The sequence below is a fragment of the Salvia hispanica genome, chromosome 1 (assembly GCF_029641045.1).
Source record: "Salvia hispanica isolate PSC_SH4W2 chromosome 1, Shi_PSC_v1, whole genome shotgun sequence".
Classification (NCBI taxonomy): domain Eukaryota; kingdom Viridiplantae; phylum Streptophyta; class Magnoliopsida; order Lamiales; family Lamiaceae; genus Salvia; species Salvia hispanica.
This window is the reverse complement of record NC_142692.1, coordinates 24707420-24734448: the sequence shown is the minus strand read 5'-3', so window position 1 is coordinate 24734448 and position 27029 is coordinate 24707420. Positions and strand designations below refer to the sequence as shown.

At 32.6% G+C, this 27029-nt stretch overlaps 2 protein-coding genes and 1 long non-coding RNA gene across 4 annotated transcripts; all 3 read right to left on the bottom strand.

The window, feature by feature from the left end:
- Window positions 1–13: 13 nt before the first annotated feature.
- LOC125185548 (uncharacterized) lies at window positions 14–2619 on the bottom strand. 2 transcript variants are annotated; one of them, XR_007170168.2, is made up of 3 exons: window positions 2108–2619; window positions 560–2003; window positions 14–473 (listed from the first exon to the last, which is right to left on the bottom strand). It is a non-coding gene; the product is annotated as an uncharacterized LOC125185548 (long non-coding RNA). The 2 variants fall into 2 exon arrangements; XR_007170170.2 differs by having other exon boundaries at window positions 568–2003; window positions 2108–2618.
- A 15879-nt stretch (window positions 2620–18498) lies between these two features.
- LOC125220999 (uncharacterized) lies at window positions 18499–19137 on the bottom strand. Its single transcript, XM_089060317.1, has 2 exons — window positions 18828–19137; window positions 18499–18716 (listed from the first exon to the last, which is right to left on the bottom strand). The coding sequence occupies exons 1-2, from the start codon at window positions 19135–19137 to the stop codon at window positions 18499–18501; spliced, it is 528 nt and encodes a 175-aa protein (XP_088916443.1).
- Window positions 19138–21151: 2014 nt separating this feature from the next.
- Window positions 21152–23284, bottom strand: LOC125218674 (heavy metal-associated isoprenylated plant protein 3-like). Its single transcript, XM_048120394.2, has 5 exons — window positions 23159–23284; window positions 22890–23046; window positions 22317–22534; window positions 22141–22231; window positions 21152–21974 (listed from the first exon to the last, which is right to left on the bottom strand). The coding sequence occupies exons 1-5, from the start codon at window positions 23165–23167 to the stop codon at window positions 21394–21396; spliced, it is 1056 nt and encodes a 351-aa protein (XP_047976351.1). The 5' UTR covers window positions 23168–23284; the 3' UTR covers window positions 21152–21393.
- Between the last annotated feature and the right edge of the window lie 3745 nt (window positions 23285–27029).

The window sequence follows — 27029 nt, the reverse complement described above, 5'->3', positions numbered from 1 at the left end:
ACAATGGTACAGATTGAATTAAAAAGGAAGGTTTTGAATATAATAGAGTACTACGTAAATTTCTTAATTGATTATTTGTACACACCGATTGATAACTAGAATTAGAAAACCTTGGACAAGATACACATACAAATCCGTGAAATATACGTAGATAACTCTTCACTTTCTCCCAATTACAGAATGAAGATGATTATGTGTGCATGGAATGCCGAGAATGCCCATCTGTCCAACACCAAACTCTTGCTCCGCTTGCTCTAACAGCTTCAGAAATCCTGGGTTAGATAGGTAACTCAGCTCCACAACTGACCTCCTCAAAGTGTCATCATCGAGTGTATGGACCACAAATTTTCCCTCCTTAACATCATCTACGGGCAAGACATCCTCTACTTCTCTAACATCTTGATCGAGCAGATTACCATACTGAGTAAGGAATGTCCTCAGCATTTCCCTCAGTAAGAGACGATGTTGGATAGCTACAAAGATGATGCAAACATGTTTATAAGAGGGGCATGAGATCTGGTTTCTGAAAGATGTAATGCAATCATGAATTCATGAGCACCAGAAAACCTAGTTGGAGCTGGGGACCCTGACTTATGCACGTTCAACTGATCCCATATATTTGTACATGTGAACCACTCCACGAAATTAATGCTGCCAAATCTCCATTTACTTTTAAAAACGACTCTCAAGCTCAGGTCACAAACTCTCCCTGGGAGAAGATCGCAGCAATCCCAGAATAGGAATGGAGTCGATGATCTATTTAATCAATGATAATCAAATGAAATGCACACGGACTGAGAAGGGAAACACATAACAGACTGGGACTCGCAACATCCCATCACCTAAATATGGAGCAGCCATTTCAAATATATCCAACTAGCTGACTGATTCTGCAACAAAGCAAACTAACTTGACAATCTTGTTCCAGTCGACCTAATATAAAAAACCACAATAGATGAGGCATTCTAGTCAACGGGATTGAAAAGGATAACGAAGGTGGCTGGAGGAGGACAACTATTGTTGCCTGGCTGGAGGTGGGTGTAGAAGGAGAGTCAAGGTAGGGTGGAGGCACTAAAGTCTTTGAAGAACATGACTGTGAGTTAGGGCTTCAACTTTCCCCTAAGATAGTATATTAATGGTATATATCAATACTGCTATATACAAGATTATGATGTTTATCATAATTTTTGGTATATAGTAACAAATTTGCAGTATGCGCCAGTACACAACAGTATATGAGCCAAAACAATGAGACAAGGAGTGTGTCAAGTAGTCATTCGAAATCATGGCATGCTGTTTAGATCCCAAATGTAAACGTTTAGATAAATTCCTATTAAAATAAGTTATGGAAGCTCCGGTCCGAATTATTTAGGATAGCCAGAGATGGTGGAATTAGGAAGACAAAATGGCGAAATTATGAGGAAATTTGGAATATAAAATGAAAAGAAATTGAAGAAGATCTAACACAATACTCCAAAACATAATGACTTAAATGTGCTAACGGAATTTCTGAATGTTCCTTTATATTAATACTATTATTTTCCCAAGGAAGGCAACAAAAACTGCAATGCCACATATTTCCAAACAGTAATCGTAGATGTTATTGCATCCTCAGAGATACAGGAAAGCGAATAGCCAATCTACAGCACTAGAAGAAACAAGTAATACTGGAAACAAAACCAACTCTAAACCACTGATTCTAATATGAGCCTGAAATCGTATTCTGCAAACATCGTACAGCAGAATAAAATAAATAATATCAAAAGCAATAACCACCAATTTTACGTATAATGAAACAAAAGTAGTAGGCATTAATCCATAAAAAACAGTAATTCATAGGTTATCCGAATGCAGGGTAGCAAAGTAGCGTTGCAAATTGAGATTATCCAAAACGAAATTGACACCAAACTTAACTAGAAAATATTATAAATTGTCAACTACTTGGATCTCTGTCTCATCTTTCGGCGCTTCCTCTTTAATCTCCTCATACGCTTCTTCTTCCACTGTGGAAATTAATCCACAAAGTTTTAATAAATCATACTACATCACAAAATAATGAATTGTGTGATAAAAACATAAAATTTAATAAAGGATTGAGAAGTAATACCTTGGCTCTCATGGTGAGTGAGAAATTTTTCTCAGCCTACGGCGCTTCCTTTGCAACACTGAAAAAAGGCGTAGGTTTTGAGCTCCTTTATTAGGATTTAGGTTGAAAACACTTGGGCTAGGCTTTTACAGGTTTGGGCTTTCATCCATTTTAAAAGCTCAGCCCAGTTAGAGATAAAAAAAATAACAGAAACAAAAGCAAAATAAATAAGATTTGATTTCAAGGAGATAAGGCAGCGAGGAGGTGGACGAGGTCGGAGCAGAGGAGTAAGAGGAGAAGGAGAAAGATGAGAAGGACGACGAAGATGGTGCAGTAGAGGAAGAGGAAGGTGGGGGAATCATCTAACACGTACACAAACATTGTAGTTGCTCCAAAAATGTAGTCCACTACTCCCAACTATAATCCCGCTTTATTTTGTTTGTTCAAGTCATTTTCAGTTTGAAATATTTATCACCAAATCGAGTGTTCTAGATTTGATGGGAAATCTGAGATAAATCCTGCAACTCTCGTCATTTCATTGCTGCTCTTCACAATGGCGATTAAAAGCACGTAGCTTGATGCTACTATAATATTCGCCCAAATCGTTATTTTCGTATTCTCCTTTAAAACTTGGCTACTTCCTCCGCGCCAGCGCCAATAAGTGGGTCATATACCTTTTTTCGCAATATTATATTGTAAGTGAGTTAATTTGTTTTTTTAAGCAAAAAATTATCTCTTACTTTATTATTCATATATTTTATTCTCATTTAACTTCTCTACTTTTCTCTTCTCATACTTTACTCTCATTACTTTAACTCTTTAAATATCAATTCTTTAAATCTCATGTCCAAAATAAGTGTTTCGTTTATATTGAGACGGAGGGAGTAGCATTTATTAATGAACATACATAATTGGTTCTTGAACTATGAATTTATCTCACCAATAGGGGAATGAAATGGCATTCCTACCTCTGTTCCATTCCTTTGCTTGATATATTTTACTCTTAGGAATGACCATTCTCTTTGGAATCACCATTCCATTCCACATGGGAATAACCATTCCATCAATTTAGCTAAGGAATGACCATTCCATTCCTACTTCCATTCCCATTCTCTCTTTTTTCTTAATTTAAGTATTATATTAGATTTGATTTCAATATCATCTTAATTTATAATTTTAAAATTTTATAAAAATTTTGGAATTTTAAATGATTGAAAAAAAATTCCAAATATTACACACACTACACATAATATTATATCTTTATTGATACGAGACATTTTTTAATTTGGATAAAGTAATTTAAAACATTTCAATTTTTATACAGTTTTTTATGTTTGGTTTGTGAAATATTTTTTAACTGTTATTTCCTGAAGTGCCTATGTTACTACGACATTTAAATCATGCATTTAATTTGTTTATAGTATTTACTTTGATATAGAAAGGATTGATGTAAGTTTATTAAATATATAACGTTTATTTTTATGTAATGGATACTAGTTTTCAATCATATAATTATGAAATTTATTGATTTTATAGTTTTTACTATATTATAATAAATTGTAATAAAATGATTAATGAATTGTAATAAATATTTTATAATAAATTCACTATTTACAACATCACACGTGATAATTAATTCCACTAATAATGATTAATTAAAAATTGAAATTAAATTTTAAATTAATTAATTATTTGTATTTCATTCCATTCCTATATTATTTGTGTTACCAAGCATGGCCTAATAATATCTCCAGTAGTCCTTAACTAAAGGTCTATTTTAAAATCGATTCTTTTGCATTTTTTCAATTGAAAATATCCTTCTGGAGAGCTGAGTAATTTCGTCTTTACACAATCCAAATAATGTATTAAATCTGATATTATTTCAAAATGTTCTTCTTGTTCCCTTTGTCATCCTTAACTTTATTTCTTTATTTCAGTATCAAATTTAATTTTATAAGATTAAATTTAAAATTTAAATTTTTAAATATCAATAAATTACTTTAATTAAAATTATTAATTTATGTATTCTTTCTTGACTCACAATAGTATATATATAGAAATACAGTTAGCTCACACAAAATTTTTTGTAATAGAATAAATTAATAATTTGAATTCAAAATAATTTATCGATATTTAAAAATCTAAATTTTAAATTTAATTTTATAAAATTAAATTTGATATGGAAATAAAGAAATAAAGTGAACGATGGCAACAGAAATAAGAAGATAATTTTGAAATAATATCAATTTAGTATATCATTGAAATAATATCATATAGTAAAATTGTGTAAAGACAAAATTACTTAGCCCCCAAAAGGGCATTTTCGGATGGAAAAATGCAAAATTTTAATCTAAAATAATTTATCGATATTTAAAAATCTAAATTTTAAATTTAATCTTATAAAATAAAATCTGATATTGAAATAGAGAAATAAAGTTAAGGATGACAAAGGGAAAAAGAAGATAATTTTGAAATAATATCAGATTTAGTAGATCATTGAAATAATATCAGATTGAAAAAGTAAAATTGTGTAAAGGCGAAATTACTCAGCCCCCAAAAGAGCATTTTCAGATGAAAAAAATGCAAAATGATCGGTTTTGAATTAAATCCTTAGTCCAGGGACTACTATAGATATTTTTAAAGTACAATAACTATTAGTGAGATAAACTCATAGTTCAAGGACCATTTTGTAACTCACTCCATTTATTAAGGTTACGGAATTAAAAAATTCCCATAAATTTGATTTTCCTAAATCAAATTCAAACACGCATGTCAAATTATGCAGGTGCGTAAATCGGTCAATAAGAAATAATAGTATCCATTTTCATTGGTATAATCGGTATTATTTCGGGCATTGAGATCATAAATTCCTCTCAAAGTTTGCCAAAATTCTCAAGAGTGTGATATAACGAAATTTTGAATTTGCAATTTTAAGAATCAATATCTCATACTCCATTGACATCACTTTACTAGTAGAAAAGTCAACTTTGCGTTCTTAACGATTTTTTTCAAAAGAATATAATCATGGGTGGTACTGAAGTGACTAATGACTAATCGAGAGAATAACTATAGGGAAATTCATAAATAAAATGTTAAAATTATTAGTTGTAATTTATATTAATAATAATGAGGGGCTATCATTTTAGTCTTTATATTTTGCCACGTGTACACTTGTGGTCCCTAAATTTTAAAATAGCAACGCACATCTTTGAATCTTTGGTTATATACCAAACAAACTAGCGCAGTTGAAAACACAGATCTTACTGCAATGAGTTTGGATTTGAATTCCACTATTATCGTATAGTTGCTTCTATCTCTAAGGTATAAGTATGAGTGATACTTTTGAAGATGGGCTTTTGGTAGCCAGTGGATTAAAGTATATCTCTTAACAGACTACTGCGTACCCTAATTGAACCCCCTCACATAATTTCGGGTCAGAATGTGGAGCTGCCAAGGCGACGTAATTAGGGGTGTGCATTCAGGTTTCAGTTCGATTTTTTGCCCAAACCGAATCAAACCTGAAAAATCGAATTTTTCGGTTTTCAGGTTTTTTTGCTCACCCCTAGACGTAATCATCTTGTTTGCTGCAATGATATATACCGAACAAAGTATTTTTTTTACCTTTTTTAAAAATCCAAAATACCTTCAACCAAGAACTTTTTACTCCTTTTAGCCTTTTTATATTCAAAATACCCTTCAACCATGAATTGATTTAGAATTATAATTCAATTTTAAAATGTAATTATTTTTATATACTTAGATTGCAAAGTTTATAACAGCAAAAAGCAAAGAACTTCGTGTGTGTGTCCAATTTCTATGGGCTTCCGTGAACCCACTATTTTGGGCTTGAGGTCGATCATCAATTATGGGCTTATAATTTCTGACGACCTAACACCAACTTTTAATACCACTCACTAACTACGCATTACAAAATGGACCCAAATTAAACTCATTAGTGTTACAAATTTAATGTGCGCCCACCATTTATTAAAATTCAAACTACGTACAGCTTATGCTAGAAAAAATTGTATAAAATTGACTTTGAAATATATGGCGGTTGGGTGATAGTGGTTTCCTCTCCTGCAAGATGTATATATTTTTTCTTGAATAAAAACACGAGGTCCTTGACTACCTCTTGGTCTTATCCAAAACAATGGAGGCAAAGTCAAATTCGACTAAACAACTTTTCACCAGCAAAGAATTCGTATCTCCCCATGTTTCAATTAAACGTTCAACCAAGGCGAGTTTATGTTATTAAAAAATATATTTCCAGAAAGGAAGGCGTGTTACATTCGACTTCAATATTATTAATTTAATATTACAATGTTATTAATGTTAGGCTATGCTGGTAGCAGTTTTTTTGGGGGGCATGGGATTAGCATTTTTTGACTTATCGAACTGCCCTAATAAATAGCATAATCGTGTTTCCCCTACTTTGGATTCTAGAAAATTAATTCAACATAGATGCATTATTTCAAGGCTGTATCTTACCTCTGACTTAATTGATAAATATAGCACTCTTTCTAGATTGACATATATTTTTTCCAAATTCTAATGTGCCCATACCACATTATTATAATGCATCGAACACAAAATTAATTAGACATTTTACTTGTAACTTGATATATAGTTTTGAATTATAAAAAGATGATCCATATCATGTTTCATATATATTCACGTTTAAAACTCACTCTATTAGAAGAGAACATAGTGTTTTTCTCTCTTTTTAAAAGTTTTGAAGAGAGGGAGTAGATTTAAATTTAAATTGTTGCAATCCCAATTAAAAATTGGCTATTATTGAAGGTCCACATACTCATATAATTTTTTTTTTTCTCTCATAAGATTTATTTTGTACAATATCTAAGAATAGCTTATAATACATTTAAAATATTGTTGGTGGTGTTACGCACATCAGGAGAGCGGTCACATACATCTAAAAATAATACTAGGTGTACAAGTAAAATTTAGGTCGTATATAAAAAATAAATTATGATAAACTAGATGAAGATATCCAAACTCCAAAGTGGCTCCAAGCCAGAATGACGTGGATGTGGACCCAGCGTCACACCTAGTCATGTATTTGGCCCCCTACACAAGAAATAATTAAGAATTCCAATAGTATAATTACGTGGATTAAAAATTCCAGCAGATTCTCGAACCACTAGCCCATTCACACGTACTTCCACCACCTAATTTATGTATGCGTCATGACCCATCAATTCACCATACATGCCATACATGAGCATGATGCCATACCAATTTCAACATGAATATGGCATTGCTGCTGGTTTGATTATACGGAGTCCTATAGATTAAAAACCGGAAATATGTTTTGTGTTGAAAAAGCAGTTAGTGTTCGGTAAGAATCCTGAGAAGAACGGTTATATAAGAAAAAAAGATTGAAGAAGGCATTGTTCATGTTTTTATCTGTTAACGCATTGTCGGGGCTTTTCTAGAGGCTGGGAGATTTTTTAATTTCGGATTATCATGTATTTTCAATTATCTTTTAATTAGTTCCGGATTAAATTTATGTTTACACACTCTAATCCTCTATTTAGTATTCCTACCAATTCAATGCACACCTTGGTATATTAGAAAACAATTAGCTAAATCCTAAATTAAAGCAGCTGCAGTTTCGGTATAAAACTCATTTTATATTTATATGGTATTTATATCAATCAAAAGCATATATATTGCATGTGAAGGTGATCTCCAATCTACGGCGTATTCTTCATTTGTAATCAAAGTCAATTTTCCCGGTGAACATTTAGAGATTTACTATAAATTCAATTTTTAAAAATGATTACTTAAAAATCCAGATTGATTATCAGTGTAAATTATTGGCAATAACGAGGAACTAAGTTTTCTTGCTAATATCACTCGTGTATGATTGGTATGCATTTAATATGAAATATTTGTGGATGCTTTCTTTCAGGTCTACTGTCATCAACTTTTTTAATACGGAGTTATTACTATTAGTATACTATGTAAAGTCATTTTAGAATTCATAGCACTCTTAGCAAAAAGAACTTTATTATGCTAACAACTGAAAGAATTATTTAATACTATAAAATATCTTAAATATAAAAATAAATTAAAAAGGAGCTGGATCATTTGATCTGGATTTGGATATTACTCCATATTATATACTCCATTAAAGAATTTAATTAAGTTGGGGCCAATTTGATTAAGGAGTCTATTTGAATAATGTCTTTTCAACCTCTCCACACATACTCTGATACTCAAGTCCAACAATTCTACAACTATGGAGAGAGAATAGGATCACAAGGCACCAATTTCAGTGTTTATGATTTTGAAATTCTCATGTCCTATCTCTCGTGATATTTCCTCTCCCCTCTTTTTAAGTTTGATAGTTTATTGCCATTACAATATTCGAACTTTTGAATAAATGTAATTAGCTAGAAGATTTGAGGTTGAATCCAATTGGCGGAGTGACGAGTAGCGATCCTGGTCTACAGAAAGAAGATCAACTATAAAATGTAAATATAATTGATCAGTAGGAGTATGTCAAGAATCTATTTATCTCACCGTTGTATGTCAAATTGAGTTCCAGATTGGATATTAATTACATGAACTAACATAATAAATTTCTGGAAATCATAATATGATATCCTCCAACCGACAGAAGAGTTGTCTCTTTTATCTTCACGTACATTATAAGATAGTGGCATGTGTTACTTCTTTGAAAATGGAATTGTATTTGTCACGTACATAGTTCATTAAACATAAAAATATGTAGTACTTAGTAAAACTTTTAACGCAACAACATAATGAACTCAATCCGAGGAAGGGGTCTCAAATCTAAGTTCCATTATATTTCTAGAACATAAAGCATGTGAATCCAAGGTGATAATAAAGTATTCAATGATCCGCGAAGAAAGTGACTCGATAATTGTCTTATTAAAACTAATTGTGACAATTGTTGTTGGTTTGAAAGGGGAAATCAGAAGAAGCCAACAAGTTAGGCTTTGCTTAGTCAGAGCTGAGTCAGAGATCTTCAAAGTCCAACTTCAAACCACTTTTTCTTCCTCAGATTATATTGATTTGATGTATTAATCACACACCAATCATAATTTAATTAGATCATGTACCTCATCTAAAACAGCTATATATCAAAATAAATAGTGTAGATACGAGTATATATGTAAGCAGGCTGAGAATTACTGGACCTATGACATGCTTGCTGCTTTAGGCCATGAGAATATTGATTTGAAAAAAAAAAATAGCATCAAATAAAATTAACTAGAGCATGTCCTAGTTGTAATTGAATTAGAGTGTTTGTGTAATTGTTTATCAAATTAGAGCTGATTTGAATAAGAAGATTCAAAGGCTTGATTTACTAAATTTGTTCAAGTTGAAGGTTGTACTTGTATCTTTGAAATTGAATTTAGGAGCTCTTTGGTATAAATAAGCACGATGTTATCGTTAAGTATGAAAATAGATAATAATTTAATTATAAAATTTGATAAAATTCTAGTATGTCATATACGATTTTAAAGTGAAATAGAGAGTTTTAAATCACAAAATTTCAATTTTTCTCATTGTTCTGCCTATATGAGAAATTACATCTTTTGGTCATGATAAAAGCAACATTGTTCAATTAAAATGGGTATTTTCTTTTCCCTTTTCTTATCATTTCATTTTCTTTTCTTTTTTTCTTTTTCCTTTCCTCATTTAATTAAACAACGATGCTTACATCACGAAAGACAACTTTTTGTACATAGATTAAAGAATTAAGAAAATTTTAAATTTTGTAACTTTTCATGTTGTTTTCAAATTTTATGGGATTAGCCAGAACTTGATCGAATTTTATGGGGACAAAGTACAGTTAGTTATATAAAAACTACTACTACTAAAATTATTTTTAGAACGGTAAATTAAAATAATGAGCGTGAATGTCTTTAGCATAAAAGAACTAAACAAACAAAAATACCTTGGTAAATAAATGGTTATTGGAATTTAATACGATAAATTAGCTAGATCCTTATTACATCATTCTAGTTTTATACTCAAAGTTGATTTGGATTTTATGATCTAGCTATGTGTATATAGTTCCAAAAGAACATTGACGATGGACAATGACATTTTTTGAATCATACATATTTCTATGAGCCACAGAAATAGTCGGTACCTAGTCCCTCTATTTTTGCAATTTTGTAATCTAAGTAGTAACGACGCTGAATCTAATTGAATTGTACTAATGAATATTAAATTTTATGTATACTAAATAATTTATTGCTGAATCAGCATATAGAGAGTGAGTTAGCCACACAATAGTAATTAACGAATGAATCGAATAACGCACCTGCCAACTGGGTGTTTTACATCCATGTATTTTTGAGCCTTCAATTTAGTTATTTAAAAGATGATAGACAATCAGGAAAATATAATTATAATCAGACTATAAATTAATTAAATCATAATAGGAGAAAATATGTCCATTGGTCTGGAGCAAATGTGACAGTTGGACTATGCATTGAAAGAATTATGGCATTACAAATCTTTTGATACTTAAATTGAGATTTCATATATAGTAGTAGCTCTTTTTATAGAGCTATTGTACTGGAGAACTGTTTCTGCATAGGATCATAATATGGATGGATATCGATATCGATATTGGTTATTTCAACTATAAAATACGACCAAATATGAAAAACAAACTACGGACCAGGTTCTCTAATTGTTCTGTTTTTTTCTAAAATAATGTAAAATAGTAATTGTGAATTTAGATTTGTTCATATTATTAAGTTTCACTACGTATCATTTCATGACGACAAGCAGTACATTATTAATATTAGCAGGAATGTTTAAACCTCAAGACTTAACTACCAATACCTTCATCTAATGATCGAATAAAGAGTCCCCTAAAACTAACGCGCAATTAAAACTCAATTTACTTTACATTTTAATTTGACAAAAATATAAAATTAATTGTAATAATTAGGACCTAAGGAAAATTTTGGTAGATAAATTACATCCCAAAAAATGGTGAAATGATTCTTGCATACTTGCATCATCCATTCTTTATCTTAGTCAAAAAATTTAATTATCTGTAAACATATATATGAGTTCTTAACTCTTTCTCAATATTCTCTCAAACATTTATTTTTGGATTCAAATACATTTATTTTCTCATAATGCATGTTCGAAAATCTTACTCCCCCCCAAACAGGCTCAAATGAACAAATAAAAATGTGAATCCACGCCCTTTGAATTGGGAGTCAAAAATATGTAATGGCTTGACTAGGTAATATATTTGTTGATTCAATTAAACAAAATTTTAGTAATGCCGACTTCAACCTCTTCACGTCCGGCTGATCAATTAGGTTGCATTAATAAAAGTTGATTGAATCACCCCATTGTTGAATTTGACCAGTCTGGCCAAAAACCATCTAAAACCGTAAAAGGTTGGAAGAAATTGTCAAGTAAGTACTACAAATATCATTTAACAAAACTGAGGGATTGTTCACTATTCCTTCCGTCCAAAAAAAATAGAGCAATTGGTGTATGACACGAATTTTAATATAGAATTGTAAAATAAGAGATAAGAGAACAAAGTAAGAGAGAATGAGAAAAAATAAGAGAGAAGTAGTGTTAGAGAGAAGTTTTAATTCTAATGGCATAAGTGGTAAATAAAATAATGTGTAGGGTTATTATTTTGTTGAAAACTTTTAATAAGTAAATGTACTCTACTTTTTGTGGACGGTCAAAAATGGTATATATGCTCTATTTTTTGTGGACGGAGGAGGGAGTATAATATAAAGACTTTGACTTAATAGAATCATAGATGGACAAATTTATCCCTCCAAGTGGAAATGTGGAAAGGTGAAAAGGTGAAAAGGTGGGGCAAATGTGTAAAATCAAGTCCATTTCTTGGTGCACTTTTCAATGCACATACAAATCTTACCAATTTTGCAAATTTCAATTCTTCCTCAATTAGCATGAATAGTGCGGACCCCACCTCAATGGTGGCCCCCAACAATTAATTAATGGAAAGTAAACACAAAAATTGGCCCAATTCTTTCAAAAATTGGCCAATTCTTTCAAAGTGAACACACCCGTATATTTCCTTAGTAAAATTTGACATCTAATCATATATTCAGAGCTGAATTATAAGTTGAACTACTCCCTCCGTTTCTTCATAGTTGTGGCAAAACTTTTCGGCACGAAGTTTTAGAAATGAATATTTGGTGTGTTAAATAAATAGATAGAAAAGTAAATAGAGAAGAAAAGGTAGAGAGAATAAAGTTAGAGAGTAAAGTAAGAAAGAGAAAAAAGTTACTCCATATATAGAAATGACTCAACTATGAAGAAACTTTTCGAAAAGGAAAAATGACTCAATTATGGCGAAACGGAGGGAACATGTATTAGTTAGTTACCATTGAATACGATGATTAATGAAATTTGGTTGTCATATTATCTGCCTTGCCGTTTACTGTTACATTCTCAAAATTATCACATTATTTGATTATATTTATACAATTTTATATGATTCAGATTTGTTTACAATTCTCTGTATGTATAAATTGATAAGGCTAAAATAGGCAATACGAATATACTATGGAAGTTAAAACATCACAGTCGATGGATTTAATTGGCAATATGATGCAAGCACTTGCGTCACAAGTTTACTAATTACAGTTACACTACCACTTGAACTGGCTGCTGCTTTATGTAGTCAACACAGAATTTCAAATTCTAACGTAAATCCATTGAATCGACAATATTTTGTCTTTACTTCAATTACACATACCAGCAGCCACTTTCCTTAATTTCATTGCTTTTATGAGTTTATCTATTATCAAACTAAATAATTTTGGCAAAAAGAAGGCAGTAAAATTTCAAAACGTTCACTCATCGTTAATGTATGCCATTTGTAATAGCAAAATAATAAAGCTGTAAATAACAAAATAGTTTTGGCTTTATTTTGTTTGTCAGCATAGCTAGTAAGAGCACTCCCAATAGCGACGGCGAAAATCCGGCGATTTTTCGCCGGATATCGCCGACTTATCGCCGGCCATTGGGAGGAGTTCGGCGATTTTTCGGCGAAATTCCTACCGATTTTACGCCAAGCGGCGTTTTAACGCCGGGCTATCGCCGGATCATCGCCGGCCACTGTGGGGAGCTGTTCGGCGATTTTTCGGCGATGATCAATTTTATTTTATTTTTTTTTTATTTTTTTTTTATTTTTCGGCCCATCAAGCACTACAACACGATATCATCGAAGAATTGTGGGCAAATAGAAACCGCGCCCACCGCCCTTGAATTTTTTTTTTGATTTTTTTTTTTCCATTCGTGTACTTTTTTTTTTTTAATTTTCTTCGTTGTAATGTGTACCCGTGTTTAATACAACGAACTTTATTCCTATTATTTGTTTTATCTTATAAATTAAATAAGCTAGCTTTATTATATATAAAAATAAAACAATTAAATTAGTGATGATGTAAAAATGAAATGTTGAGTTAGGGAGAAATAAGGGAGAAACCATTGCAGAGGTTGGCTAAAAGTTGGCTAAAAACTGGGGATAAATTTTGGTGCTGATGTGGCACTGATGTGGCAGGAGTTAGGGAGAAATAAGGGAGTTTATCCCCAAACCATTGGGAGTGCTCTTAAACTATCTAGGATGCTCGTGATAAGAGGGAATTGGTCACGCCATAATTTATAAAAATTACCCTACATCGATTTTACCTTGAAGACCTGGACATCGGCGCACAATGCGGTAGAAAGGGAGGTAGGGATTGATTGCATTGCTTTTCATTGGAGGGTGGAGAATTTAAATTAGGGTTGGTTTCAGAAATTTAATTCTAGTAGAATGGAATATTACTGAAACTTTGAATTTGGTCGCCTCTAATTTGAACTAGTTGTTGATTAATAATATGATATGGAGATAATATTAAATCGGTTCACTCAAATTGCACCTTTTAGTGATTAAATTATTTTATAAGTGATATAGTTTATGCAAGTTTTATTTCATAAGCTATCATGTATAGAATCATACGTTATTAGTATGTAATATTTTATACTGCTACGTGATGTTGTACTATTAGATTAGCAATATAATGTGTCTTCTTAATATTTTCTACTATTATAATATTAGATGATGTCACATCCTAAATTTTGCTTCAACCCAGTTGGGCCTTAATTACTTGTGTTCCTAGAATATAATGCATGCATGCATTTGTCAAGTTGAATACCATTTTCTCGACAAGTCGAAAGGTGAAAAATGCGTATCAAGAATCTGATCCATGCGAAAAGAGGCTAATCGACCCCGTAAATTTAGCTTTTGGACATCTGAAAAAGTATACTAAACTAAATAGTATTTTATAGTTAAACTTTTAGTATTTTCTATTGTAGTAATATGTTTGATTATAGTGTGTGCATGAATGCATTGGTCTTCACATTCTCTTTGGTAAAAGCCAATTATCAATGTAAATATATTGGTCAGTTTTATAACACAATGTTTTATATGAAAAAAAATTATTACATGAAAAATAAATTGAATAAATAAAAAATATATTTAAGGGTGAAATAGTCTTATAATATCCACAAAAATTAGGCCATGTGACTCGGATTTGGGATTTTCACGGTGGTTGGCTACGATTGTTTTTTTTCCTGGATCTAGAGTTAAGTTTAATAAAAACTAAAACGTAAAATAAATTAAGGTGAATAAAACACCTCGAAATGTATATTCTTTCATTTTCGCATGATTCTTCATGCAACCCGAAAGGCAACATATTATCTGTAACATATTACTTTTAGTCAACAGAATAGAAAAAATTCTACTCCTAAACATTTTTCAATAAAGTAGATATGAAGATTTGAAAGTGATAGGACTCAAAACTTGTGAAAAACGTAACAACCAATGAGTATAGTTTGCCAGATATAATAAAGGCACGAGAATAACACAATTATACGACGAACTCATTGGAAAAATTTTAATAAATGAAAGAAACAGCTAAAGTTTTAAAAATCGGTCAATCTTGAAAATAAACTCGAAAAAGGTATAAATTAAATTTTGGCTTGCTTATTTATGCAGCCTTTGTTGCCGTGAAAAGTCAGCATATACAAAAGACTCTATGTGGAAATCAAGGGTTTTAATTTACATCCATCACCTATTAATGCTTCTTAAAGGTCGTCATCAATAAGTAACACTCCATTGATTTGTCAACATGGATATGCAAATGTAACAATCAATTAACAAAAATAATTCATCTATATACATTGCAATTGTTGTTTCAATATCGGCCACCAAAAATTCGCGTCAAAGCTTGGAATTTTTCTTTGGAAGAGATGTAGGTATCATTTTGAACGCAATTTGTGAAGCTATTAATGAAATTTAAATTGAAATTGAAATATTGTAATTATTGCTGAAGCGGGAAATGATTAATAAAGTATACTCCATATGTTCCACAAGAATATGGACTCTTTCTTTTTTAGTCTGTTCCACAAGAATATTGATTTTCTACTATTGGAAACTGTTTTCTCTCTAATGAGGTGGAACTCATTCTCCACTAACAATACTTTAATTACTTTTTCTTTCTATCTCTCTTTCTTACTTTACTAATTTTACATTAAAATACGTGTTGAACTCATAGTGCATATTCTTTAAGGATGAAAAGAGTAGCTTCCAAAACATTAGAGGATGCAATTCAAACAACAGTACTTTAATTACTTTTTCTTTCTACATCTTTCTTACTTTATCAATTTTGCATAAAAATACGTGCCGAACCCATAGTACATACTCCCTTCGTCCCACGTTACTTGAGTCACTTCTTTTTCGCACTCGTTTTGTAAAAATAATAATAAATAGTTAAAGTGGAGATAAAGTAAAGTAAGAAAGAGAATAATATAGTTAAAGACTCTTAACTATATTATTCTCTTTCTTACTTTACTTTATCTCCACTTTAACTATTTATTATTATTTTTATAAAACGAGTGCGAAAAAGAAGTGACTCAAGTAACATGGAACGGAGGGAGTATTTTTTAAGAACGAAGAGAGTAGCTTCCAAAACATCAAAGGATGCAATTCAAACTGTGAAGTCACTAGCTAGTCGACTTAATTTGATCATATTCACTCTAATTGAATTATATTTAAGAGTGTGGTTGGCACGTATATATCTATCTATACTAATATAAAAGTCGAGTTTTGGGCTACATTTTGAATATTTAAGAGTTTTGGGCATGATATAAGACGTGGCTAATATATAAAATTTATGATTGATTATCATAATTTAAAGGTTTTTTTCAACTATAAGATGTGGACATTTATTATTTGCTAGAAATTTATGTTATATTTCAATAGATATAATGTCATTAATTAAAAAGCTATATCCAGTCAAAAGCTATATTCACTAACGTATATATTAGTATACATTAAAACTTATTGAATTTCAATCATAATGTCATTAATAAAAAATAAACGGTTTTTAAAAACCAATTATAAATAATTGGAGAAGTGAAAGGTTTTTTTCAACTATAAATCTATGACATGTGGTGGCTCTAAATCCACAAATTCATTACGTTATTTCCTATTTCTATGGCATTTGTCACAGAATTTCTAATAAACCTTATTCTTTGGTTTCATCTTCCGATAAATATATTCTACGGTCTCCTATAAACGTGATTTGATAGATTTGATTAACTCTCATTGTTTATGTAATTGCAGGCATTATATACACTATGTGAATTGTGGTGTTGGAGGTAATTGCTTAAGGCATAAAATTAAAACTTTTTTATGTAAGTATGAGATTCGTAGTTTACATCCACTCACTCCTTACATTATTTCATATTTCTATGACATTTATCACTTAATTTCTAATAACCTTTATTCTCTGGTTTCATCTTTTGACAACCTTTATTCTTTATTCTATGGTTTTCTATAATTGGGCTTGGATAAATTTGATTAACTCATTATAGGAATTATATACACTACGTGAACTGTGGTGTTGAATACAATTGTTTAAGCATAAAATTAAAACTTTTGTTATTGAAGTATGAGATTTGTAGTTTATTTCGAGAATTGGTATTGAGATGTAACATTTTCCTTCATTCAGTTACAAATGTAAATATTAATATAACATGTCTTCTAAGATAATAAAATTTGATATCGAATTGTTAGTTGACCGCAAATAAGGGGGAAATAGGGTTGAGACGTAAGTTACGGCGAACGTATATTTAGTGTGTAATTACTTTTAGGCTTGACCTTGGAAATAATTACATGTGCAATTATAGCAAGCAATATATATTTTTTGGCTGGAACGTAAGAAAGATTGTTTGAATTTTTTTTAAAATTTTAATTTGTATCAACGAGGTTGACTGTATTTGTGATTCCACTGTTAATAATGTGTATTAAAAAGTCTCCTTAGTATTGATGATTATTGCTTTGTTTTAATTTTTTTTTTTATGTAAATGGTATTCAAGTTATAAAATTATGATTGTTGTTTTGTGTTAGATATAAAAAATTAGTCATTGGAACTTTGATTAATTTTATAAATAATGCAGATTCCATACCATTATCTTAAAATGTGTATGCACTTGGTTGATTTCCAAATTTGTTAAATTTAATGTTTTGGGGTTGTACATTTAAATTATTTTACATGTTTGCGATTTTTAAACCTTAAATAATATAGTTGTATCGTATTTAAAAATAATTAATTTTAAATATAAATATATTTATGAAATCAAATTAATTCGTGCATCGCACAGGTGTGATACTAGTTTTTAAAATACTCCACATAAACGCTTTCCAAACATAGGAAGAAGCTAACGGAAGCCTTTTTTTTCACGACTTGTCTTTCACTCCATGCAATGCACTTGGTTAAACTTTTCGGTAGAAAGTGTCAGATATACTCCCTCCTCTCCTCATTAACTGACACATAGGAGTATTAGATTGGATAGATTTTAAGAAATCGTTTAATTTTTCTGAGAAAAGTAAGAGTTGAAAATTAGTGAAACGTGGTCCTATATTTTATTAATTTTATTTATGCGTAGAATGTGTTACGAGTATTGAAGTCCAGTTACTAAAAATAGAATAGTTAAAATAGACAATTAATAGGGATTAGACAAAAATGACAAAAATGAGATAATTAATGGAAACTCGACAGCATATAAGGGTGTCCACTATACATGGCCGGGCCAAGCCATAAAGTGTGGCCAGGCCACAAAATCGTGGTCGGGCCACCAATGCCCATGTTTCCCACTATAGTGGACATGGCCAAGCCACCAAAAATTTAATTTTTTCCATTTTGTTTATTTTTTAATTCTACTACAATAATAATTGAAAAAATGCATACGAACTAAAATTAAAACAAAATCTTCGTTGTATTATACAAAGGGGTAAAATTATACAACGAAAATTCTCGACTTCTAATAAACTACTTTCCCAACGCATATCACGCTCTACGCCCTCCTCCCCTACGATTCCAAACCTCTTCTACCATATCAGCCTGCAGTGTCGTATGTGATGTTTCCCTCCGCATATCGGCGAACCGTTGGATTAAGTATGCATCACTACGCGGTACACCCATCTGCAGTGGGGCGGTTGCAACACCGTGACTCGTACTTGCACCCTCTTCTGGTGCCCAGTTCTCTGCAGAATATCCTTCGTCCTCTATTATCATATTGTGCAATATGATACATGCATACATGATGGAGGCGACATCATTTTCGTGCCATTGTCGAACCGGGCACCGAAGAATGCCCCATCGCGATTGGAGGACACCAAAAGCACGCTCAACGTCCTTCCTAGCACTCTCTTGTTTGGCCGCAAAATAGGATTGTTTCGGCCCAACCGGCTGCCGGATCGTCTTGACAAACACGGGCCAACGAGGGTATATCCCATCGGCTAAGTAGTATGCCCTGTTGTACTGCGTCCCGTTGGCCATGAATCTGACCGTCGGACCCTCACCCCAACACTCATCATTGAAGAGATGGGATGAATCTGGTACGTTGATGTCGTTGTTCGACCCTGCGACACCAAAATAGGCATGCCAGATTCGCAGTCGGTAGTCAGCAACAGCTTCCAGTATCATTGTTGGGTGTCTTCCTTTGAATCCAGATGTGAACTGCCCCTTCCAAGCCACCGGGCAGTTCCTCCACTCCCAGTGCATGCAATCGATGCTGCCCATCATCCCCGAAAAATTATGCACTCGCCCGTGCATATCTATCAATCTCTGGCACTCATCGGCATTTGGCTTCCGTAGATACTCCGGACCGAAGATGGTCTGGATACAATTACAAAACTGCCTCAGCGCCGTCAGAGCAGTTGTTTCACCCAACTGTAGGTATTCGTCGAACATATCAGCGGGTCCGGCATAGGCAAGCTGCCTAATTGCAGCGGTACACTTCTGATATGTCGACAACCCGGGTCGGCCGGTAGCATCATTGTGCAATGTGAAGCACCTGTACCGCTGCGCCAATGTATTCGCTATATGGATGAATAGCTGTTGCGACATTCTGAAGCGGCGACGGAAAATCTCTGCTGGGTAACGGGGGTTATCGCCAAAGTAGTCTTCTACTAACCGATGGTGTGCCCCGACATGGTCACGCCAGATGGTCCGCCGATGATAGAACGGGCGAACGAACGCCGCCGCCGCCGCCTCCTCCTCTTCTGCTTCCCGTTGCACCTCTTGAACGAGTTCATCGAACTCCCTATCCACCAATTGTTGGAACTCATCGCCGGAACTCATTTTTCAAAAGTATAATTTGTGATAAAATGAAAAGAGTGGAGATTGGAATGGTGTAAAAAATTGGGGAAAAATGGGTATATTTGTAGAAGAAATTTAAAAAAAAAAAAATCGGAAAAGGGGAGCCGCGGCTCGTGGCCGGCACTATAGGAGAGTCGCGGCTCGCGCCCAAGCGCCGCGGCCAGGCCACGAACGTGGCGCGCCCACGCCCCCCCCCCCCCCCCCCCCGCCGCGGCTACCCACCCCTCTCACTATAGGGAGCCGCGGCTCGCGGCTCTCCCATGGCCCGGCCGCGGCTCCTGTATAGTGGACGCTCTAATTTATTTTCATCGATTTTATGGGATTTCATGTTTCGTGCAATTCTAACTCCAATGAATTCCTCCCCCAGAAGATTAATAAATAAAGACAAAACACATCTAATGGTCATTGTTCTAATGCATTTTATTTTATTAGGTCCTTCTGCAATTTTTTTTCATTAGATACTTATACTAGTAATATATTTTGTTTCATTAGGTTATTTTTTAATTTTTTAAATTTCATTGTGTCCTTATATTATTACATTTTAATTTAAGAGATTCTTTGGTTGAATATTTATTTAATGGACTTCATAATTTAATTAACTTTTCTCTTTTCTCTTATTTATTTTGAAATTAATCTAGTTTCAATATCGACTTAAGAATCCATGAAAATGATAAATTTATATATTGATAACTGACAATATTAATAAATTTTTATTTTTTCAATTATTCTTGAGTTGATATTGAAACTGAATTAATTCCAAAATTAATATGAGAAAAAAGAAAAATAAATAATTTCATCACATAAAAAGTTAATTTAATTCTGAATTCCATTAAATAAAGATCCAATCAGATAAAAAAAAGTATAAAAACATTTAAAATAAAAAAGTATTATAGTATATAGACCTATTGAAAAGAAAATTGTACGGATCTAATAAAATGAGTCATTGATACAAAAATTTAATGAACTAAAAATTTGTAGAGAATTCTAATTGTATACTAGAAGTATTGTACATAACCCAATAATAAATGGGAGTAATATAAAAGTCTAACTTTGGAGGGTAAAAGCGTCCAAAATCTCCGTAAGGGTCGACATAGCCGCTTTTAATTTGTCAAGATTAAGTGGACGCAAGTGATCTAACAACCAGGCTGCTCTACATTAATTAATTCAATGTCACATAATTATTATTTAGTACTCCTAACAAGTTAATTTTTCCTTGAATAAGAAGGCATAATCATTTTAACGATAAATGAAAAAACAAAGTATCTACACCAGGCTGAGCGAGGCTCACATCACTATTAATTTATTAATCAGACTAAAGATAATCTAAAATAAAACTTGATTAGCGAAGCAAAAATTGAGTTTATTTTATTAACTAACAACTGATCGATAGCAACATACAAGTCAAACAATAAATCGACCTCGCAAACACCGGTCCTGCCCTGGTTTGCATTCATATACTACACCGTTACAATGTATATATTTCATTTTCTAATTTCCTCTCCTATAACGTATTTTCTTTTAATTTTTTCTAACTTTTATTTACATTTATAAATCCCAACCCCTTTCGCTACCTAGCACGGTTCACATCACGGAGCATCCGTTCGGATTTTCGTCACTGAACATTTGATCGTTCATGTTCATGCCCATATTCGCGTTCGTATACGTTGGAGGGGGAGGGGGAGGTCCCGAAGCGTATTGTACGGCGTAGCCAGTGTTACCGTAAGCATAGTTAGGTGGGTAATCTTGATAGTGGTTAACTGGGAGACCATAATCTTGATTGTAATAATTTTGGTTGTAAATAGGCATGGCGTAGTGCGTTTGTAGATTCAAACCATGGTACTCCATCTTGTTAACTTCTACCTTTGCTCCCTCGCCTCCTTTGCTTCCTTCTCCTCCACCGCTCACCGCCTTTGCCTCCGCTCCCTTCTTGTCTCCTCCGCCCTCTTTTTTCTCCTCCTTCTTGTCTCCTCCGCCTTCCTTCTTGTCTCCGCCACCTGCTTTTTCTTTCTTGTCACCGCCTCCATCGTCTTTCTTCGGAGGAGGAACGATTTCTACACTTCTCTTGAGTTTCTCTTTCAAGTACGATGTGAGCTCCTTCACATTCATCGTCCCGGTCACCGTGACCAAGTCCTTTGCTAGGTCAGCTTTAACCGACTGCACCCCTATAATTAAAATAAACCAACCATAATTAATTACTTATGAAATTTTCATCATACTATACAGGTTGAGATGTCATATTTTTAGTAATTAATATATACCTAACTCTGAGAGTTGAATATTTGATGATACTATATGAATGAAATGCAATAAATTTGAAACCAAACTCACCATCAATGTGCTTTGTTATTGCCCGCTTGACCTTATGTGCGCATCCGTCACAGTGCAGCCTCACTTTCATCACCACTGTGCTAATCGCAGGCTGGATTATAGTAAAACATTTATTAAGTCGGCTAACAATACTAATTAAAAATTAAATGGTGAGCTAAAATATTTTTAAAATTCACCTCTTTGGGTTTCTTGTCATCCCCCTTTTTCTCCTCTGCCTTCTTCTCAGGTTTCTCTTCAGCCTTCTTATCTCCACCTTCCTTTTTGGGCTGAGGAGATACGAGCTCAACCTTCTTTTTGGTCTTGTACGCAACCCTGTCGCGCAGCGCCGCCGGGTCAACATTGCCGGTGACGGTTAGCTTGTTAGCCTCATAGTCGGTCTTCACTTTCTCAACACCTTCACAAAGCGCAATAATACTAATTATTATCCATGTATATTTAATTGATAATGCTGAATTTTGAAATTGAAAAGGTAACGGAAAAATTCTCTGTTCCTTGTTATCTCCGCAAAGTTCTATGTTGGTTGCGACCAAATCAAGATAATATCGGAACACACTGTTGCTCTGATAATTTACTGTATATTAAGTTGCATTATTTACCTAACTTATCACCCAAGAAAATTAGGCACTTTGATTTCTAACATTATGTAATTTTCACTTGTACCACGGTACTACTACTAATTAGAGCAATTAATCTGCCAATATATAAATTATTCAACTAATTTCTTTTTTTTTAATGAAAAATTTAAGTACCTTGGAAATGGCTAACGGAGCGTTTGACCTTTTTGGCGCATCCTTCGCAATGCAAGTCAAGCTTCATGACGACCGCGATCGGGCCGGCCTCCTCCTTCTTTCCTCCGGCGTCTGCGGCCTTCTTCTCCGGCGCTTCTACCTTCTTTTCTCCATCTTTCTGAAAGAGGGAACAGAAAACTGAGCAAAACGGCCAATAATCACAGGAAATAGAATTCATGAATAGAAAAAAAATTAAGATGAAAATTGAAGCGGTGAAGGTGATTAATTACCTCTCCCATTTCACAGAATCTCCTCTCTTTACTTAATAGGGGAAGAATTATAGGTTATAGTGTGGAAACAGAAAGTGATGAATGGTTTGAAGAGGGAAATATGGAGGCAGCCGTTGAGATATATAAAGACCCAGGAACAGAGAAAATTAGCTGTTTCGTAGGGGCGGGGCCCACCCACCAAATTAGACCCAAGACAAAATTCACTACCGAATACAATTATAGAGAAATGGAAGAATTGAATTTTAGGAGTATGTATGCATTGCATGTATGTATGGATGTATGGTATCATGCCATGAATGTCCGGCCGAATCAATTGGATGCTTACGTGACAAATCAGCCGTGTTTGACTAATTACTTACTAATTAATTAGCATGACCCTTAAGCATGTGAGATTACTATTCTACCCACTAAATTTTCTTGTTCCAAATTCCAAACGAATTAGGTGGACTTGGTACTAATTACTTTGCACATACCTCCAAAGATCATTACCCAATAAAACAATAATAAGAATGGTTTGTATAAATGTGTGATTGAATTAGCTTAGTAAAAGACGTGTGGTCATACGTGCATTCAACTTTTTCATGAAATACTTTGATTTGGTAAAATTATAGTTTACTTAGGACAAGATTAAGAATAAATAAATTTGTTCTGTCACTTTGCATTGTGTTTGTAGAAGAGGAACACTCTTTCTCATGTACTACATTGTTTTGTTCAGTTGTCTATTTACCTATGGAAATAATATGGCAATATTATCGAAATTCTTTCTCAATGTCACGAAACATGATTGACAAGGACTACTAGTTCAAGGACTATTTTGTTGACAGATATTATAGTGATTTGCCTTTTTTCTTTCTTTTTTTTATTGATGAGATAAATGTGGAATTGAATCTCCCTGGAACTCAAAATAACAATAAAAAGTTTAAACTCATAGTACTTACAAATTTGTCATTGACATTGATGAGTCACAAATCAATATGGTGTTCCAGTTAGTTTCAATTCAAATACTGAATCATAGACATTCATATATAGTTGTTCTTAAGACGGGGATGTAGAAGTTCTTTCTTTTTTTTTTCTTTTTTTTTTTTTTTTTTTTTAAGAAATAAGGTGCTACTTGATTTAGGTGCTGAATTGGTTTTTGTATAGTTTATTGGTTTCTAAAAAATTAAGATGCAGTATTTTATTGGAGAATGTAATTCTCAAATAAAATTGGGGAATGTACTATTAATATTTTAAAAATTGTAATAACAACATTTAATAATAATTCATAAAATAAATATCGCCAAACTGATGAGATGGAAAATGACTTCATAGATTTTGGGTAGCAAGATAATTGTACATATTACGACATTTTTCGCCTGCGTTTTATCCACGTTGCATCGAAAAATCCATCCATTTAGATGAATACCATTGAAGACTAGAAATCAACATTGAAAACAAACTTATTCCTTACTTTTAAGACACAAAATTTGTGATGCAATTACTTGTATTGGAAATTTTTTAAAAATAATTAATATTTAGGTTGCAAAACAAAGTATTCCTAAATTAATGACAAATTAACTTAATTTTTTAATTTTTTTAGGACACATCCATTTGCGTCCTCTAATTTTAATTGGAATACCAACAATAAAGACGCTTTTTGAATCGTTGGTGACATATTTAAAAACACAAATTAGCATTATCAATTGCATTAAAAATGTCTTTAATAATTTTTTTATTGCAGTGCAACCTCCATTTGTCGCGTCACAAAGTATTGAGCAGACGAATATGAACCATCCAAGACTGGATAATCATCTTCATTATCGGCTTGAAGCTTCGCCATAAGCTTGGTTTGTTGAACATTCAGAACAACAAAGTCATCACGTAGTTCCTTCAAGGCCTGATCACGCCTTCAATCGGCCTGATCGTGCAGCCAATCGTTTTAAATCACTTGATTGTGTTTGGATCGACATGGAATAGGTAAATGTCACACTTGGAGATTGACGCGATATTTTAGGAGGTATTATTTTGTGTGTTAAGTGGAAAGAGAAAATAATATATTTATATTAATGTGAGAGTGAACTTTTTACAAAAAAAAGAAATGTGACATTTTTTGTGGGACAAACTAAAAAGAAAGGTTTGGCATCTATTATGGGACGGAGAGAGTAGTGTAATCGTGTAATGTATTTTAAGTATATTTACACAAAGACCACACATATAATTTATATAAATAAATAAATGAGAAAGTTTAAAATTTGATTTAAAAAATTATGGCATCTTACAAAAAGAAAATGAGAACGATTCTTTTGTCCTTTGTGTAACAGTTAGTAAGTATAAGACCTTATCTTCCAACAATTACACGTATAATACTCAACAAAGGGAATGTGATTGGAGGATTATTGCCACTTAAACATGCGTTTGGTGAACATTTTATTCGGTTGTTATCAATAATCTTATTCAAATAAATAGAATCTTGCATATCTTATGTTTTATCGTCCTACGCAATATTCTTCTCAGCTTCAGTGACAATTATTTTTTCCCTTGCAATCTTTATTTTAATAAGGTGTACTACTATGACCACGTTTACAAATTATGTACTCAAATAAAATGAGTTGAGAGTGGGAGTACATTAACAAATATATGGAGTGATACAGTGTGTGTTGTGAATAAATTTGTGATAAGCTTGTCAGAGAAATTAGAGTACTAAGACTTCATATTTTTTTAATCTATTTTCTTGATTATTATATGTAACTGCGAATTTGCTTGTGTCAGTCGCTACGAATAATTACATTGAATTTCTCCTACTCCAGAACATCACTAATCAATTGAACTAATATTTCAGAGGTCAAATTTTTGGTACGCGTATGCTTATAGGTTTAGGTAGGTAACCCATGACATATAACCAAATAATTTATAGCCTAAAATGTAGCCATTAATAAAACATGGTGCAGAGTTTATTCGTTTTCTTTATATTGTTACATATAATAATGCATTTTACTTTTTAACATTATTTTGGTAGTCCTGTAGCGTCATTGTAACTGGGATGTTAGTGTAGGCCGCAACTTGTGGGTTGGCCCGAATAGCCCGACAAATTTATAGGATTAGAGCCGGAAATTTGTAGCCCGATAAATTAAAACTCGATTAGCCTACATCCGATTAACCCACAACCTGTTAAGGCCAGACATAAAAACCCGATGGGCTAGAGCGAAAATCCGATAAAATATTTATATTATTATATGTTTTTACTCCTAATTCGACACTTCATTGATTAATTTTATACTATAGATAACTAAAAAAAGTAACTTTCAATTTTATATTAAATATACAAATGATATATAAATATTTATTAATATAATAATAAATAAATAAATTAAAAACTTCAAATTTACTATAAAAATATTTAAATTTCTAAAACATGCATTAAAATTTTCACGAAATATCTCAAATACTAGTATTTGGTCATGTTTATGATTGAGTTTAAGCATATATCTCAAATTTATCATAATTAAAAATTTAACCTTTTGTGAATATAACTAATTTTCATCATTATTTATTGGATTGATCGCATGTTAATCTTATCGGTACCAACTCGATTAACCCGTTGGACTAGCCCGAAAACCAGCTTTCAGGGTTAGGGCTAAACTTTCATAACCCAAAAGAAATCACAACCCGATTAGCCCACATCCGATTGACCCGCAATCCGCGATTGACATCTCTAGTTATAACTAATTGATATTATTTGAGAACCTTGTTTCTCATATAATTTTGAATGCGTAGTCCATAATATTTTAGTTTGAGGATTGGAATTCAGAACTCATACCAAAACGAAGATTGGAATTCGAATTTAATACTAAAAATCAAGTGGAGTTCCTAAAGCACCTGGATATAATGATTT

Bases quoted from the DNA above. Each gene is read 5' to 3' on its own strand.
- LOC125220999 (XM_089060317.1), bottom strand. From the start codon at position 19,137: ATGATACTGGAAGCTGTTGCTGACTACCGACTGCGAATCTGGCATGCC. The intron at 18,717-18,827 runs GTGTCCTCCAAT...ATATGATAATAG, and splicing joins GGACGTTGAGCGTGCTTTTG to AGGACGAAGGATATTCTGCA.
- LOC125218674 (XM_048120394.2), bottom strand. The intron at 22,535-22,889 runs GTACTTAAATTT...CGCTTTGTGAAG, and splicing joins CTCCGTTAGCCATTTCCAAG to GTGTTGAGAAAGTGAAGACC. The intron at 21,975-22,140 runs GTGAGTTTGGTT...TTTTAATTATAG, and splicing joins AATAACAAAGCACATTGATG to GGGTGCAGTCGGTTAAAGCT.